The sequence below is a fragment of the Opisthocomus hoazin genome, chromosome 5 (assembly GCF_030867145.1).
Source record: "Opisthocomus hoazin isolate bOpiHoa1 chromosome 5, bOpiHoa1.hap1, whole genome shotgun sequence".
Classification (NCBI taxonomy): Eukaryota; Metazoa; Chordata; class Aves; order Opisthocomiformes; family Opisthocomidae; genus Opisthocomus; species Opisthocomus hoazin.
In genome coordinates this window covers 48,165,661-48,184,633 of record NC_134418.1, presented here as the reverse complement: position 1 = coordinate 48,184,633, position 18,973 = coordinate 48,165,661, and the positions used below count along the sequence as shown (strand labels likewise).

Below are 18,973 nucleotides of genomic sequence, written 5' to 3'. Positions count from 1 at the left end.
CTGCCGCCCCTCCCCCCACTGCGGTGGGGAAGAGGATGGAAAGAAAAAGGCAAAAGCTAGTGGGTCGGGATGAGGACAGTTTAAAAGAACAGCAAACAAAGGGAACAGTAACAACAACGATACAGATAAGGAGAATACACAGAACAAACAGCAGAATGGACAAAGCAGCTCTCACTGCCTGCTGCCTCGTGCACGCTCCCAAGCCGTGACTGCCTTCCCACCACCCAGCTCCCCCCAGCCAGAACCCCGCATGGTGGCACATGGTATGGAATACCCTGCTCTGTTTGGCCAGGTGGGTCCGCCTGGCTGTGTTTGCTTCTGGTGAAAATTAACCCTATCATGGCTGAACCCAGGACAGTATGTGTTTATAGATACATACTTCTACAAGATTTTTTTTTTTAATCTCATTTAGTTAACAGATGGATGTGGGAGAAGAATCACAACTAATCAGAGCTGATGTTTCAGATTCACGTAGAAAAAAGTGCCGAAATGAACTGTTAGATACTTTCTAATAGCATTTAGATGGCAAAAAAGACAGCCTGGCCAAAGGCGTTTTACAAGTCATGCAAGAGGGGGAAGAAACTAGAGTATAATTGCAGAAATTATTCGGTTTACTACTTTAAAAATACGAGTTCTGTAAGCACTGTAGAGAGCTTGCTGTTTGTGGTCTTGTACCTATGCAGGTCGCCAGCTTCTTTTAAAAGCCATAAACAGAGTGTGGACAGAGCTGATCCATAGTAAAAAACAGGTTTTAGAAGAAGTTTTCAAAGTGACGCTACCTGTCAATGACCGTGGCCAAGTGGATATAACTGTTGCAAGACCTTTTATTGAGGAAGCAAGTTTAAAGTGTTGGCAAAATCATTTGGGTAAGTGTAACTGAGGATTTATCTGTCCTGAATGGTAGATTTTGTTGAAGTGAACCATATGTGCTGAGTATTTTAATATGAACTTAGCTTTTGTGTAGCAAGAAGTACTCTAAACTGTCACCGTTCAACATCTCTCATTCAGAAACTGTACCATGTATAGGAGATACTTGGCCTCCACTGCACACAAGGCCTTTATTCAGCACTGTCAGTGGTCTCAACAACGTCCTCTGTTTGGGATTCAGCATGCATCAAAGAGCCTATTGTGGATTACAGTGATGGAGTGATTTAGCTCCTTCCCGTGAACACTTGGATTGGGGTGATGGGTGTTACCATTGTCAGGGTTGGATGTGCCAGGTAGGGAGGGGGACCCCTCTTGAGCACGTCTGGGTGCAGCCTGCAAACTCAGTCTGCAGTTTATCACCATATCAGTGGTGATATGATGGTGATATGATTGCAAATGTGCAGACAGAGCAGTCCTCCTCTAGCAGCAGTGACACTATGACTTCTCCTCCTTGGCTTGTTCAGCATAGCAGCAGCTTTACAGGAAAAGGACTTGGGAATCCTAGTGGACAACAAGTTACGCGTGAGTTAGTTCTGCACCCATGTAAAAAAGAAGGCCAGCTGTTGCTGGACTGAATTAGCGAGAGTTTAGACAGCAGGTAGTAAAATTCCATAGTCATGACTCGTTTGATGATTACATGGATCTAAAGTAATAGAGGTTAACATGGATGTACAGAAAGTGTTTTTGGAAATTTGGAATACTTGTTTTTGCAGTCTCTGTATTTCTAGATGTGCTTTGTCCCTGGCAAGTCACTATATTTGGAGAAATACCCTTTGTATCCTACATCCCTTGTAGTCAGTATATTTGCAGAAATGTTTTGAGTAGAATAAAGGACCTTTTGAGAAAGTCTTGCTGTAAGAAAGTAGTAGTGGTTTTAAAGGAAGGAAAAGAAAGCTCAGAGGTGGACTGAATTAAAGGATCAGTGAGGAACGTGAGCGTGTCCTTTCTATATCAGAGGTAACTGATATACAGGGTGATGATAGCTGAGTATTGGAATATCGGAAGAATGTTAAACTGTTGAGACAGTTGAGCTAAGCTGTGATATCAGTGTTGCGAACTTGACTATGAACTGGGATGGTTGTATGTGCACAAAAGGTGCAATAGGCCCACCTAGCTTCTCCGCTCAATACAGCGTATTTTTCTGCTGGGTTGGTTAGTGTGGTCATGTTGTAGCTCCTTTTTGGGTAGAGATACGGTGCTCAGCTGCATTTTTTTGCTAGTATCTACTGTTTATAACATAAATGATATAAGTTCTGTTATCTTTGTAACTATTTTGAGAAAAAAATACTTCTCCAGGTGAGGTTTCTTTTCTTTGGAATGCCCAGTTGTTCTTTCAAGGATGTAAATCGGCAAAATTAAAGTTAATGGGCGTAGAAGGAGGCTAGTTGGTGATTTTGTTTATACATAGCTGGTTTTCACCTCTTCAAATGAGGACAGAATTCATAACTCTTGCATCCGAATTTTGATAATCAATAAAAGGAGTAACAAATCTGTTACTCAATGCTTCTTTTCAAAATGCAAGCAGTTCCCAGGTTTCACCTCATACAAGTCATGAACGTTTGACATGAATGTGAGTGCTGCCGAGCACTCTTAAAACAAACAAATAGCAACAAAAAACCCCAAACAAACAAAAAAACCACACACTCCCCTCAAATCTGACAAACACCTGCCCCTTTAAATCAGCAGAAAAGGTTATTCTGTTTCAAACAAAAACTATAATGGGGGTGGAACCTAAAAAGTGCTTGCAACACTTTCTCTTTGTTTTTCAGCTCATGAGAAGAAATGCATCAGTAGAGGGGAGGCTTTGGTTCCAACCACCCAGTCCAAACTTTCACGAGTTAGCAGTGGGTTCGGCCTCTCTAAACTAACCGGTTCCAGGAGAAACCGCAAGGAGAGCGGGCTTAATAAACACAACCTCTCTACACAGGTAATTTCTGTCAATTAATAACACACAGTCTAAAATCTAGCAATGTGTGTTCAGGGTTTGTGGTAAATATCTCAATGTAAGGAATCCTGCAGAGTGTTAAGTGATATCTGGTGTTTGATTTTCTTTCCACTTTTTGAATGTCCAGACTGGACATCTTGCTTCTGTGTGTCCTAATCTAGTAGGCACGTGCATATCTGTAACATTAAGCCAAGACTTAAACTCTTCATTATTGATGAGATTGCTCAGCTACTTCTGGGTACATGTATGCTTTATTGCTTTGCTAGTCTGGGTCTTAAATTCATTTTGCAATACTGCTCTGAAATGGAAGCTATGAGATAGATGCTTGTGCTTTTTTCCATCCTGCCCCCCAAGATTATGTGGTTTAGGAAAATCCCTATATGAGTGTGTATGTACTAAACAAATGCTGCTTTGCACCGTTTTTATTGTACTGCGGAGAAGAGTTCAGCAAAACAGTATGTGATGGTGGAACTGGACATTCGCTTTACAAACCTGCTTGCTTAAAAAAAAAGAATTTTTTTTTTGAAGTTAGGCCAGAGTAGCACAGCAGTGGTGCTCTTAGTAGAATAGTACCTGGTGGGGCATTGCAAGGAGTTAGTATAAAGTGTTTGAGGCATTGCAAACAAAGGGAAGAGAGAGATTTGAAATTTTGGGAGGATTGAGTTCTTACCGTATTAGCACTCGAAACACTGGGGACATGTTTGGTCAAGGGGAGCAGGTGTATTCCTGCCACAAGGAAATGTATAACTCCTGTTACTTAATGAGGAATTTGTGTCCTGTGAAAACAAATACATGGCCAGTTCTCCTTCTGACCTGAAAATTATTCAGTGTCTTTGATAAAGTAAAAAATTCTCCGTGCTGTCAGTCCTTTTCCTGGTGAGCAGGCATACACATTAAAATGAAAAGGAAGCAACTCGCCAACTGACCTGACAGGAACCGTTACTGGCTGTATCGGTAGAGAGAGCAATAAGTAAAAAGGGGTATATTGCGGTACAGAGGGAGGAGTGCTGGGTGGCTTGAGGATTTCCAACAAACCAGGCAACATCCACAAAATACTACGTAGAAGGAAATAGGGAAAAGTAGTAATATTTGTCAGTGCCAATCTTTGGCTGTTTGGGAACATTCTGAACTGTTAGTCGTGTATTTGGACTACGTTCCAAATGTTTGCCAGTTTCTTTTAAAGGATATTGCTATACAATAATTTACTGCCTTTTTAAAAGCACAAAAGAAAACACCAAGCGAAACAAAACCTGAAACACTGTTGCATGCAGTAGTTTGAAATTCATCTAAGTCTTTTTAAGAAACTGTCCTTTGTGAGTGGGTTTAGCAAGGTGACGTATTCATAAGCTTTTCATTCAAAAAAAACTCTTCTTTTATAATTTGTCATTCTGTCTGTCCTCTTACCTTTGTATTAGGAAATTTCCCAATGGATGTTTACTCACATTGCCGTGGTTCGGGACCTAGTTGATATGCAGTATAAGGAATATCAGGAGGTATGGTTCAGAAGATTAATTACCTGACACTGATATTTTGACTGGTTAGGTTATACCAATCCCATTTCTCAGTATGGGGTTTGTAAAATATTAAGTTGTCATTCGTGAAATGCTTACATGTTTAGATACAGTTGTTATTTTTAAGGTTTTTTTAAATGCAATCGAATAAAGAAATGAGGAAACTCTCTTCGATCTGGTTGTAACTGAAAACTCATGTGGCAATATTACATATGAAATCTTAATTTTTTTCAAGAAGGTTAAGTAGTCTTTCCTCAGAAGTGTAAAAAAAAGAGTGACTGGAAATATGCTAGAATATGCTGTCTTTCTAAAACATTTAAAATATCTGAAGATGTGGAGAAGCATTCTGTACAAACACTGCTTTTATAGTAACACAAAGAAAAATTTATGGTACCTTTCCCAAATCATGCAGCACTAGAAAGTGGCTGCTCTGTGCCTTCCAGAATGAAATCATTGCACCCGTTCTTCCAAACATCCCCAAAGACCCTGGACTCAAACTAGTTGCTGAGCTGTGCACCAAGAGAAACAAGTCATTGAAAGCGATTAGTTAAAAAAACAACCAAGCTTTGCTTCATTTAACTTCTCTCTCCAGTGTTAAATACATACAGGGAAGGCCTCCAGACCAATTTTTGTTTTCGTTCTTAAAATCCTTTTTCAAAATCAGTGGTTAGTGTTACATTTCCTTCATATTTGCCATTCAGAAATACATTCAATTAATGATACAAGCCAAAAGCAGAGCTTTTACTTTTTGTTGAGAAGATTACAATAGGAACCCTGCTTTTATGGTGACTGACACCAGAAATCTCATTAAGGCATACTAGAAAATGCTACTAGAATTATGATTTATTACACGTTTTTCTGTAATATAGTGAAAATGTCTCTGCTCACATCAGAGACAGGCTTAAAAGCATCACTCTGATGCATGTACAAATGTCTTTGTATTCAGCGTCAGCAGAATGCACTAAAATACGTGACAGAAGAGTGGTCCCAAATTGAATATGAGCTACTACGAGAGCGAGGCTTGTGGGGTCCCCCCATTGGCTCCCATCTTGACAAGTGGATGTTAGAGATGACTGAGGGTCCCTGCAGAATGAGGAAGAAGATGGTGCGAAATGACATGTTTTATGTTCAGTATCCCTACATGCCTGAAGCTGAGCAAGAAACAAACTTGCTGGTAAGTATTCAGGATTTTGTGATAAGTAATTTTATGCCCTATTGTAAAATCTGTAATTTTTTGTGTTTTTGTGAGACATATTTTATTCTGTTGGTATTGCCTGTCTGTATGTCCTAAATGGTTGATGAGGTCCAGTTGTTCCTCATAGTATGTTTGGGGAAGAGACTGAATCACTTGGTTCAAAACTAGGTGAACTCAAAGACTAGCAATTGCAACATCAGATGAGGTGTGCCTGCATCAGCTAGGTGATCGTGCCAGTGAATAGTAGAGGCATCTTCACAAGCCTCTAGAGGCTGAGAAGTACCATATCCATGGGAGGCTTCAGTCTGAGTTCTTGGCCTTATGCTAGATAACACAGTATGCAATGATCTGAAAAAAAAAAAAGAAAAAAAACAGACTACCAGCCTTGGTTTAGGTGCGTTTGTGAAATGTACTGTTATCTGTCCACGAATGTGAACATGGGCTATGTAGTAGAAATGCATGTGGCCTTTGAAAGCTCGGCAGTTAGTTCCTGTTAATTTTGGAACACCGTTTTTGAGAAATGAAGCAGTCTTTATTGTGTCTTTTTAGGCATGCGTGTACGCATGCAGGATTTTTTTCCTCAGATGAAGCATGAATGTCAAAGTACTTAAAACAAGCAAACAGAAAATAGCATTCAGCCAGTTTTAAACTGTTAAGTGTATTTGTCTGCTTGCAGTTTGACACACAATAGATGTAGTGACAGTCTAATTCACACGAAGTGGAGAACATGCCATCATACATTCTTCTCAAAAATGTTCTTTTTCTGATGCTGATGTAATTGATGCCCTGTTTTCAGTCTGACTTCTCAAGTAGACTTCCTGAGACAGCTGATGATTCCATTCCTCAAAAGGTAAAGAAACAAGTACACTGACTGAAAGAATGTGAAATAAATACAACCTTTTTTCCTCCTGCATGTTAGGCAATCTTAACAAGGCTTCTACATTTGGCTTTCAACTTGCTATTTCAGTAAATATTTCCAGGCCTAAAGGTTTTTTCCAGTAATCGCATTAGAAGATGTTACTGTGTTCACCTCAACCTTCACCTATTAAAACTTTCTGGAGATCTTACCTTCTTTGCTGCACACTAACAGGCTGCGTTGGGCTGTGCTATCACTGTTCTCACTGTGTGAAGTGTTGTGGCTTTGGGATCTGAACTAGTGATTGTTGGAACATGTTTAGTAATGGGCAACACAATCGCTTGGAAGCACTTACTGGGAAAGTAAGTGCTTCTATCTAGGAAAGAATCTGGTGAGCAGTTTTTCCCCTTTTAGGCCGTAAAGGGCTCTAACAAGCCTACTTTTGTTAGAGCTCAGATTAATTTTGTCTTAGCTGACTCTTCTCATTTTTACCGTTAAAGAAATACACACTTTTTTTAAGTATGAATCCTACCTTGAAAACAACAGACTTGTTTGGAAGTGGCTGCTCTGCAAGCATTTCAGTATTATGCTGCTACTCTGTTAATTATATTCGCAGTCTTGCCCATCACTACGTACAATCTGTAATGTACGTTCACTGAATTACATTCAACAATAAACTAATACATGGAAATGAACGTCTTAAAATGCTTTAGATTGTGAGGGACCTTTAGAGGTTATGTAGACCAACCCCCCTGCAGTGAACAGGGACATTTTCAACTAGACCAGGTTGCTCAGAGCCCCGTCCAACCTGGTCTTGAATGTTTCCAGGGATGGGGCCTCCACTGCCTCTCTGGGCAACCTGTTCCAGTGTTTCACCACCCTCATGGTAAAAAAATTCTTCCTTATACCCAGTCTAAATCCACCCTCCCTTAGTTTAAAGCCATTACTCCTTGTCCTATCACAACAGGCCCTACTGAAAAGATTGTCCCCTTCTTTCCTATAAGCCTCCTTCAGGTACTGAAAGGCTGCAATCAGGTCTCCCTGCAGCCTTCTCTTCTCCAGGCTTAACAGCCCCAACTCTCTCAGCCTTTCCTTGTGGGATTGGTGTTCCAGCCCCCAGATAATCTTTGTGGCCCTCCGCTGGACCCACCCCAACAGGTCCATGTCCTTCTTGTGCTGACGGCTCCAGAGCTGGACGCAGGACTCCAGGTGGGGTCTCAGCAGAATGGAGTAGAGGTGCAGAATCACCTCCCTTGACCTGCTCACCACGCTGCTTTTGATGCAGTCTAGGATATGGTTGGCTTTCTGGGCTGCAAGCGCACACTGTTGGCTCATGTCCAGCTTTTCATCCACCAGTACCCCCAAGTCATTCTCACCAGGGCTGCTCTCAATCCTTTCATCCCCCAGCCTGTATTCATAGCAGGAATTGCCCTGACCCAGGTGCAGGACCTTGCACCTGGCCTTGTTGAACCTCATGAGGTTCACAGAGGCCCACCTCTCCAGCTTGTCCAGGTCTCTTTGGATGACATCCCGTCCTTCTGGCGTGTCAGCGGCACCACTCAGCTTGGTGTCTTCTGCAGACTTGCTGAGGGTGCGCTTGATCTTGCTGTCCGTGTTACTGATGAAAATATTAAACAGCACCAGTCCCAGTACAGACCCCTGAGGGACCCCAGCTGTTACCAGTCTCCATTTGGACATGGAGCTGTTGACCAGTACCCTCTGGATGTGACCATCCAACCAATTCCTTATCCACGGAACAGTCCACCCCTGAAATCCGTATCTCCCCGATTTAGAGAGAAGCATGTTGGGGGGGACCGTATTGAAGTCTTTACAGAAGTCCAGATAGACAACATGTCATCAGATGTCTATCTGTCATCTTCCCTTGTCCACTGATGTAGTCACTCCATCATAGAAAGCCACTAGGTTGGTCAGGCAGGACTTGCCCTCGGTGAAGCCCTGCTGGCTGTCTCAGATCACCTCCCTGTCCTCCATGTGCCTTAGCATATCTTCTAGGAGGATCTGTTCCATGATCTTCCCAGGCACAGAAGTGAGACTGACAGGTGGGTAGTTCCCTGGGTCCTCCTTCCTACCCTTTTTAAAAATGGGCACAATGTTTGCTTTCTTCCAGTCACCAGGGACTTCACCTGACTGCCAGTGACTTTTCAAATGTATTTTAATATTTAAACATATTTATTATAAATTAATCTTTGTTTTTATAATTATGTATTTAAATATATTTTAATTATTTTCAAATATTGCCCAATTCCCTCAGGACTCTGGGATGCATCTCATCAGGTCCCTTAGATTTATGTATGTTCAGACTCCTCAGGTGGTCACAAACCTGATCTTCCCTTACAGAGGGAGGGGCTTTACCCCTCTGGTCCCCATCTTGTGGTCCATCGTCTCGGGAGGGATGAGGAAAGAGGTTGCCACTGAAGATCCTTAAAGATCCGCCAGCTCTGTTCTGCTCTCTTGTCCCTGAGGACCATTTCCCATGAGGTCCTTCTGACTAACTCCTTGAAGAGCTGGAAGTTTGCTTTCCTGAATTTTAGGGTCCTGACTATGTTCCTTGCCTTTCCCATATCCCTCAGGATGTGAACTCCACCAGTGCATGATGGCTGCAGCCCAGACTGCCTCCAATCTTGACATCACTGATGAGCTCACTTGCATTGGTGAGCATCAGGTCCAGTATTGCATCCTCTCGGATACGGGTGTTTATTACCTGGCTTGAGTAGTTAATGCACTCTGGGAGTCTCATGGATTGCCTACAGCTCAGCGTGCTACTTTTCCAGCAGATATCAGAGTGGTTGAAGTCCTCCAGCAGGACGAGAGCCTGCAAGCACAAAGCCTTCTGGAGCTGGAGGAAGAAGGCTTCATCAGGAGGCTCCCCTTGATCAGGAGGCCAGTAGTAGACACCAACCACAAGGTTCCCTTTGTTGCCCTGGTCTCTGATTCTTACCGATAAGCTTTTGACCTGCTCATGGCTGTTCTTCAGGGAACAGCTCTTCACACTCTATCCATTTCTTGATACAAAGGACAATGCCTCTGCCCCTCCTTCCTTGCTTGTGCCTTCTGAACAGCCTGTTGCCATCGATAGCCACACTCCAGACATGGGTTTCGTCCCACCAAGTTTCAGTAAGGGCAATCAGGTCATAGCTTTCTAGCAGCACGGTAGCTTCCAACTCCTCCTGTTTGTTGCCGATGCTGTGTGTGTTTGTGTAGAGGCACTTCATCTGGGCTGTTGGCCATGTCACCTTCTTATTGGAACACCCCTTGAGGTGTTTCATGAAAGTTTCCTTGTTGGCTCCTTGTTGGCTCCTACTACTTCCAGCTCATCTCTGCAAGACTGCGACTGTGCTGCAGTGTCCCCAGCACACCTCTGAGCAACAGGTTGAGGGCCTATACTAGCACCCCGTCCCTTTAACCATTGTGTGTCATGGCACAGCTTGTCACAGGCAAGCCTGATAAGTTCCCCCTCCTTGTTAACATCTAGTTTAAAGCCCTGTCATTGAGCCCTGCAAGCCCCTGAACAAAGACCCCCTTTCTCCTTTGAGAAAGGTGGCTCCCATTTGATGCCAGCAAGCATCTTGCCATGTAGGCACTAGTTATGGTTTCTCTTTGTAGGCTATACATAAGTTGTTTCCACAGAGGTTTTAAGCATCATTTGAGTGACTTTTTTCGCGTGATAAGGAGTGAAAACTTTGAACATAAGGGGGCAAACTAGATCACAGCGCCTTAAATTTTTTATTTCGGGGGCAGCCAATTTCACTGTTGCTGATCTTAATCTCTTCGTCAGCCCTAGCATCCACTTGTAATAAACCTTGTTTGATTTTGTGGGTCATTTCGTTTCTCACTATACTATCATACAAACGAACAAACAAAAAAAAAAAGAAAATAGTGTTTTATGTATTTGCAGTTATTACTGCAAAAGTGGACAAGGGAAAACCTTGACTGATAGATAATCTAGAGTTCTACGTAGTGTAAAGCGTTGAACTGGATTTATAGTAATATTTTGTAATTATCCCAACCTAATTTTGAAATTCATGGGAAATAATGCTACAAAACAACAACAAGAAATTATTTGTGATGATGACCTGAACACATTCACAAAGCTTTCTAGAGTTTGAGGATGGGGTTAAATAGTAGTCAGAGAAGAAAATTTTCAGCCGCAGTATACAATCAATAGATTTTCATCTATCCATGTGCGTCAGTGTGTTTTAATTTTGGAAGGGTTCTTGGCTCTTTGGTACCTCTTTTATCGTCACCTATATTTTCTGTGATCATTCTGACATATTTATTGTCCTCATTTAGTTCTTTCTTCTATTTCAAATGTTATCTCCATAGTGAAGTGAGAAACGTGAGAATTAGCCTGTGGTGGGGGACAGGACGGACAAAGGAAAAGGGAAAAAAAAAAAAACGAAACAAAACAAACCACAACTGAAAAAAGCACAAAAAAGCCCCTCCACAAAACCAACCCCAAACAAAACAAAAAAAACCCAGAACTGAAAAAGCACACCACTACCACCGTAATGAAATGTATCGTAATCAGGTGTCATCACCCAAAGGTACAAATGGTGCTCAGAGAATTACTTTGGTTGAATTGATACTCTTGTGCCAGTCTGCTGCCCACAAACTGTCAGAATCTATACTAAATAAGAAACAACAGAATTAATGAAGAATTTATGAGCCTTAAAGCTAGTCCCTGGCTGCTTTTAGTTCATATCAGCTTCCACATATCTGTGTTTTTCCTTGAGGTAATTTTTTATTCAAACTATGGCCTAGCAAAGAAGTCGGCTAGCCAACGAATAAGCTGCCTATGTTGTAGGGAGTTGCAAAAGACAATAAAATGGTCATCTGATCTTTCTGTTTTAAGCACAAGTATCCCAGCATTTTGTGACAGTCCATGACATACTGGCCACAGTTCTTGTATCTCATGTTGTAGGTTTATCTGCAGCAATTTCTGCAACCCCATTATTACCTGAGTGGCTGAATCGCTCCCTTGTAAATGAGCTGACAGATTAGACCTACTGAAGGGTTTGTGTTTTTGTATTTGTTGGTGTATGACTGAGCACGCACAAAACACTTGACGGGCATGCACTGTGCTGCACACAGCATTCCTGAAACACATTCACTGAAGTGAGTTGACTGATCAAGCAATTTCTTCAATTATTTCTAAGAAACCTGCTCGGTACCGAAGAGCTGTAAGTTATGACAGTAAAGAGTACTACATGCGCCTGGCTTCTGGAAACCCTGCAGTCTTTCAGGATGCTATAGAAGAGAATACAGTGGGTGAAACAACTCAGCAGGAGCCAGAACACGGGGAGGACACTATTGCAAGAGTCAAAGGTTAGATCGTTTGTTCTGTCCTGAACTGTTTTCTTTAAATTTATCTGCCTTTATGTCTTCTCATGCATTTCCATTAAGATAAACAGAAGGATCCTGTATGACTCTTGTTTTTCTGTCTTAGCATTGGATCAGTAATTTCAAAGTTCAGTAGGTTCTGCAAAGTGATTTTTTTTTTTTTTTTTTTTTTATGCGTCAGGTTTTTATTTATATATATCTGTTCTTCTTTTCCAGGCCTGGTGAAGCCTCCCCTGAAACGATCTCGCTCTGCTCCTGATGGGGGAGATGATGAGAACCAGGACCAGTCACAGGATCAAATTGTTGAGGGGAGTTCGATTGATGAAGAGGAAAAGACAGACAATACAACTTTGCTTCGACTTCTCGAAGAAGGAGAGAAGGTACTGTGTACTTCAAAACAGACCAAGCACTTCATGTATTGGAATTTCTGCATTACATGTCAGAAGTGTGAATAAATGTCCTAAATGCTTTGCCTGATCTACAGCTGGATTTGCTTAATATTTCATCATCTTCTTCCTTGAAAGCAAACATGTGCTCCGGTTCAAAGAGATCCTGAGCTGAAAACCCTGTACTGGAAACATTCTTTTTCTTTCCTTCTGCCTACTAGGGAAAAAAGAACCTGTCCTGCAATTAATGCTGTGAGCTATCCCATGCCTGGATTATTATCCTGTTGGTTTAATGAGTCCAGACAGAAAATACACTGACAATATAAATACTGAACTTGGCAGACTGTCTTGTAATTAATTGTATCCTTCAGTAGAATGAACGACCTTGATAACTAGAATCTTATCCGCAAGAACAGTGTTGAATGAGTGTGCTGTGTGTTTGGTATTTCAGACTTTGCCCACCTGAAGTATACCAGTAAATGCATTTCTGATCATACTCGAGACTACAGGTTCTAAAATATGCTCTAGAAGCATGGTGCAAGTGGATAAGTAGGTAAATACATAAATCTGTATCATACAGAGGAGACTTTATTTAACTCCCTTCCCAGCTGCTAATCACAGGTGTTAGGTATATCTCTGATGAAGGAGGAAGACAGCAGAATTTTTGCTGTATCTACAAGTGATAAAGCAGTGTCTGGGGCTTGTTCTAACACAGCAATGGTCCGAGGCTGAGCTCATTAACCTGCTTTTGCTAAGCATCTACTTTTTGTTGCAGATTCAGCATATGTACCGCTGTGCTCGGGTTCAGGGCCTAGACACCAGCGAAGGGCTGCTTCTCTTTGGGAAAGAGCACTTCTATGTCATTGATGGATTTACCATGACAGCCACCAGAGAAATACGGGATATTGAGACACTGCCTCCGAAGTGAGTAGATTAATACAGAGTTTCCTCAGTCTTTAATAGCTGAGCAAGAAGTATTTAATGCGATTTTTGGGGAGTCAACTCCAAAATAATGTCGGATTCAATAAGACCTCAGGAGCAGTTTCCTCTGTGCTCACAAATTGCTCAATGTAGTATGCTATATTGTGAAAATCAGCTGTGTCTATAACTGGACTTTCATATGAATTAAGAGAATAATTATTTTAATTTATCTTCTTTTGAATCACTTCTTTCTTGCCTGTCTGTGTTCACTTACAGGATGCATGAGCCAATCATACCTAGGGGAGCAAGACAAGGTCCAAGTCAACTCAAAAGAACATGCAGCATTTTTGCATATGAAGATATCAAGGAAGTACATAAAAGGAGGTACCTTTTGCAGGTAATGGACACTGTATTTGAACTGAGGATTCAACTTCAGAATATTCTTGACGATGTCATTTTTAAAAAGTAGAATAAGTGCATAACTGAACAGTATTTGGAAGGTGAAGCTATTCACTGTGTTGAAATTGAAGCACTGAAGTTGGGCATCCTTGTTTGAACATTTGGCTTACCATGGTTTAGTTTGAGTGTATTAGTGAATTTTAGTACTCCGAAAATAAAACATCTGGCTGCACTAGGCAAAGTATGCTTCACCAGAATTTGGTGTCAGACATAGTACAGTACTGACTCAACTGGTCTGCACCTGACCTTTAGAGGTGACGAGCAAATGTCTTAGTGTTGACATGGGTTTGTCCTCTTTGTTTTCAGCCAATTGCAATTGAAGTTTTCTCAGGAGACGGACGGAACTATCTTCTAGCTTTCCAAAAAGGGGTTAGAAACAAAGTTTATCAAAGGTATTGTAAAATAAGTTAGAACATTTAATCTAAATATTTGCAAATATCTGTGTTGAGCCACGTTTGAGCCTACAGTGACCGAACAACCTGAAGCAGATAGCACAAGTGATGGGTGTTAGGCAGTGGATAACCTCATAGCAATTTAGTGCTGCATGGAAGAAACACTAGGAAGTGCTGGTGCCTGCATGTGAAACTTATGGTATGCAGTTAGTGAGAAAAGGGGCATTCCCATTTTGTCGAAGATGTTAGTTGCTCAAAAAAAAGTCTATAACTGTACTAAATGCACTTTGTTCCTAAGGAGAAGACATACTGAGGACAGAAACACTAATCTTAATCTCCTTTTAACTGCTGATGCAGGTTTTTGGCTGTGGTGCCATCTCTAACTGACAGTTCGGAGTCCGTGTCTGGGCAGAGACCAAACACCAGTGTAGAGCAAGGGTAGGTGATTCTGTTCCTCACAAGCTCTGTAGCTCATCAATTTTGAATAAATGGTGCTTGCATTAAGGTCAGGATTCACTGGAGAGTACTGCAACCTCAGATTAAAACTGAGCATTATCAAAACAAAGAACTCATTGTTATGCTCAGTTATTTTAAATGTACTAATGTCATTGGCTGCATTGGTGTATCTTCTTACTAATAAATATATGCTATCAGGATTAACGTTATTGGTATACAGGTATGTTCTGGAAGGAATTGGAGTGCCAAAGCCATTAGATTTGTCCAAGCTGTTAAAGATATTTTCCTCGTCAGCAGCATGTTAGATACACTTGTACTTGCACTGAATTGCATAATTAATATGCATAATTTTAACAGTCTGTGTTTAGAAATAAAAAAGGCACTGCTAAAGCAAAAAGTAGCAAAGCTTCATTTTCCTAATTGTTACAATTTACAAGTTTTAATCTTAAAACTTTGGATTGTCTTGTGGAGGTATAACCCAGATCTTACTGCTAAGTCAGAAAATGCACTTTCTTCTTCCCATTAGGTCTGGCTTGCTTAGCACTTTAGTGGGAGAAAAATCGGTTACTCAAAGATGGGAAGTAAGTATGAAAATTTGGGGCTTTTTTGTATTAAATTCCACATTTTGTAGTGGTACAAAATTAATCGGTGCACGTAAGTTGCATCTTCTTATTCAAACAGGTGGACTATACTACTATAGAAATTGTATCTCAGCATTTTACTGTGTAGTGTTTCATGATACCATCATCAAATAGGAAATGGTTCTAGTGTTGAAAATGGAAGGGGAGGGACTGTAGTAAAAGTAGAGTGAGCATTGTAACATTGAAGTAAGCTTCTTATGTTTGAGGAGCGCTGAACAGTTTGATAGTCTGGCAGTGCAGACATTTGATTGTTGTGAAGTGTACACTTTACAGTGCTGTTATCTGTTTTCCTTAAGAGAGGAGAAATCAGTAACTTCCAGTACCTGATGCACTTAAACACTCTGGCGGGCAGATCCTATAATGATCTCATGCAGTACCCTGTCTTTCCCTGGATCCTCGCAGACTATGATTCAGAGGTAAATAAAGTATCTTCTCAGTAATCTTTTATATGTTGGAGGGTTTGCAAATACTAGAGCTGGCTCATACTGCCATGGTAGAACTAAGGCTTATCTTTATCACCAGTTGTTTGATTTCATTTATTTTGTCATGTTCCTCCTACTTACCAGTGGGTAGGATATTGGAGATTCTTGGTCCTTGCCTGCACTGATTTTGCAGATGTTATTGGACTGTGCACAGGTGAGGGCCAGGATACATACCGTGTTCTAATGCAGTTGCTTCTCAATTTTGCAGCAGGTCCTGTAAGTCTTTGTATTAGCTTTCTACTGAATATCCCAAAGGATGTTATGCCCACAGAGAAAGCGTGCTTGTCCAGAGGATGATCATAGGGGCTGCTGTGAAATCTGGCCCCACAGTGAAGAATTTGCTTTTGAAAGAGATGAAACATCCTATTAATGCTTTTGTGGGCAGCTGTTGATACCAGCCAGACCATAACATACAATATTGTTAGGGTGCTTGTCGAGTATTCAAGAAGAGAATTAGGGGGAATTGGGCAACAGGGTGAGGGGAGCAGGGCGAAAATTATCCAGAGCCTGGATGTGACTTCAAATAAAAAACACTGACTCTCTTAGGTCAGGCTGAAGAACTGTTTTAAGCATATTCAACATGGTACTTGCTACGTGTGTAGAAAACAAAGATAATCATGTAGTGATAGAACAAGGAATAGCGGCTTTAAACTATAAGAGGGTAGATTTAGATTAGGTATAAGAAAGAAATGCTTTACTATGAGAGTAGTGAGGCACTGGAACAGGTTGCCCAGAGACGTTGTGGATGCCCCCTCTGTGGAAGTGTTCGAGGCCAGGTTGGATGGAGCTCTGAGCAACCTGGTCTAGTGGAAGATGTCCCTGCCCATGGCAGGGGGGTTGGAACTAGACAATCTGTACGGTCCCCTCCAACCCAAACCATTCTGTGATGACAGCTGTAGGAGGTATGTGCTGTTAAACATGGTAATCAGCACTGTTGAAAGGGTTTGCTTGTTTTTTGTTTTTTTTGGGAATGTTTATTTATTAAATTGAGGTCTGTGTTATTTTTAAAGGAACTGGATCTTATGAATCCCAAGACATTCAGAAACCTGGCCAAGCCCATGGGAGCTCAAACAGAAGACAGATTAGCCCAGTACAAGAAGCGATTCAAAGATTGGGAAGATCCCAACGGTAAGTAGTGATGCATCCTACAGTCACATGATTGGAGAGAGTCATGGATTTTTATGTTAGGTGTCAAGAGTTATGGATCTGGGTATGCAGAACTCTACTGTGGTTTTTAGTGACTCTCTAGCAAATACTAAATTAGAGCAAAGAGGCATTGGTTTTCTTGTGTTGTTTGTTTTAAATCTGAATGACAGCTTTTGTTTATATGTAAAACTAAAGACAAAACGATTGCACATTCAGAACAGTTTAACATTGTCTAAAAGGTAGAATGGGCAGGCACATGAACCACACAACCAGCTGTCTACTAACACAGTTTGAGTGCTGCTGCAAGAAAATAAGTGGTACAAAGGAATGGGAATACTTCTGCATCAGCAATACTCTAGCTTTTTCATTTCTTATCTTAATGCATGTTTTTTTGCTAAGGAAACGGCATTTTCTTAGCTAAAAAAGAAAAAATGAGAAGAAGATGCAATTAAGTGAAGTATTCTTGATTTGAGAGCTTCCTTACATATTGAAAATAAAACTTGTGTTTGGCAAGGCAGCTATTACATGAAACATTTCTTCTTGTGTGCTTTTATTGAAGACACAAGCCTGTTTAACTACTGCGGTGCCGTTCTGTATCAAACCACAGCAGGTGGCAAAGACATTGATTTCTGGAAATGAATCAGTATGTTCTAAGTGTATTTATGCAGACTTTTTGGCAGGAAATTAAGGAAGTAAAAGCTCTCCAAAATCTGTAGCCAACAATTCTGAGACATATTTCTGCCCAAGCCTTTAATTCCATAGTAACCAGTCAGACTAAAAGTAGAAAAAAAAAAAAAAATTTCTTCAGCAGAAATCCCTGTAACTGCAACATTTCAATTAGTTAAAATAAAAAATGACTAACCATTCGGTATTGCCTCACAGAAGCCCACTGAATTAGGGCTACTGGACTGCAGCCAAAACTCAAGTGGCTGTGACAAAACGAAGCTTGCAGATTCTCAAGAATGAAAATTACAAATTCCAATTTTAAATGTGTGCAAGGTCACAGAGTAAATAAAATGTAGCACTAGTTAATTTTTTTTTCAATTAGTACTGATTCTGTCACCTAAGTGCTTTATTTCTTCTATGTTTATGATTTTTAATCTTCTGCAGGGGAAACTCCAGCTTATCACTATGGGACCCACTATTCATCGGCCATGATAGTGGCTTCCTATCTTGTCCGGATGGAGCCTTTTACTCAGATTTTCTTACGGTTACAGGTAAAAATTACATCATCTCACTTTGTGTTTCTTTCCTGCTGTACATTTGAGACCTAAGTGAAAAATACAACCAGTCAGCTTCTACCATGTCAAACATGGTAGAAGAAATATTTTTAGCCTTGTTGTTATTGCCTGGGAGGTTTGTGATGTTTCTTTGTAAAAGATATAATGGAATTCACATTTTTTATTGTAGTTTGAACATTTTTCTAAATGAACGCAGAACAAAATATCAGCAGACAAAACCAAAGCAAGTTTTATTGTGAAAAATACTTCGGTCGTCATGCTTTATTTGTCTTTTGTTGAAAGAAGTATATGCCAGTTATTTAGGTCTGTGCTGGAGGTGTTGGAAGATCGTTATTTTAAACCAGCACGTCTATCTAAAGAGCCATTTTAGTACTGAGTGTTAAAATAAACAAACATTTGCAGAGCCTGGAATGGTTTGCCAGTTTGATGGGTGATGGGGTTTGTAACATCACATATGTCAAATATTTTTCTAGACAGAAGCCATCAGGCAGAAAGATCTGTGTTTCTCTGCAAGAGACTAAACTTTGAAATAGGATTAGATGAGACTCAAAATTCGGTATATCTGTACCTCCGTGCTTTATATTTACTGTTACTGTGTACTAAAAAGTAATGCAGCTGTTTAAAACCGTTGTGTTAGAGGAAGAAACATGCTACGTTCTGTAGAGTCTGTATTAGGCAGAGGATGTTCTGATTTGCCTTCTTGGCAAAATCTGCTGTGCTGAGGGATACTCTGATGCTGACATGCTTCTTGCTCTGTCCTGCAGGGCGGTCACTTTGACCTGGCTGACCGAATGTTTCACAGCGTACGGGAGGCTTGGTATTCAGCATCAAAGCACAACATGGCAGACGTGAAGGAGCTCATCCCCGAGTTCTTCTACCTCCCCGAGTTCCTGCTCAATTCTAACAATTTTGACCTAGGTAGGCAGGAAGAGCTTGATAGCATTGCTACAGGTGCGAGAGCAGTGCCAGACAGTCCGACATGAGAAAAGAGTCTCATAATACAGGCGGAAAAAGATCTGTTTAACTGCATGAGAAAATGGTAGATAACTCGCAT

At 40.9% G+C, this 18,973-nt stretch overlaps 1 protein-coding gene across 5 annotated transcripts in view; it reads left to right on the top strand.

The window, feature by feature from the left end:
* WDFY3 (WD repeat and FYVE domain containing 3) overlaps positions 1-18,973 on the top strand; it is a 211,650-nt gene that overhangs the window by 166,695 nt on the left and 25,982 nt on the right. For 4 of the 5 annotated variants that reach the window (XM_075421129.1, XM_075421128.1, XM_075421126.1 and 1 more), the window contains 16 exons: positions 684-866; positions 2,697-2,854; positions 4,288-4,365; positions 5,330-5,557; positions 6,375-6,428; positions 11,612-11,780; positions 12,012-12,175; positions 12,957-13,105; positions 13,379-13,499; positions 13,868-13,953; positions 14,311-14,391; positions 14,936-14,990; positions 15,347-15,466; positions 16,543-16,660; positions 17,789-17,895; positions 18,684-18,837. In XM_075421129.1, the coding sequence (XP_075277244.1) occupies positions 684-866; positions 2,697-2,854; positions 4,288-4,365; positions 5,330-5,557; positions 6,375-6,428; positions 11,612-11,780; positions 12,012-12,175; positions 12,957-13,105; positions 13,379-13,499; positions 13,868-13,953; positions 14,311-14,391; positions 14,936-14,990; positions 15,347-15,466; positions 16,543-16,660; positions 17,789-17,895; positions 18,684-18,837 (2,025 nt within the window). The remainder of the gene's footprint in view (positions 1-683; positions 867-2,696; positions 2,855-4,287; positions 4,366-5,329; positions 5,558-6,374; positions 6,429-11,611; positions 11,781-12,011; positions 12,176-12,956; positions 13,106-13,378; positions 13,500-13,867; positions 13,954-14,310; positions 14,392-14,935; positions 14,991-15,346; positions 15,467-16,542; positions 16,661-17,788; positions 17,896-18,683; positions 18,838-18,973) is intronic. The other variant, XM_075421127.1, reaches the window with a different exon arrangement.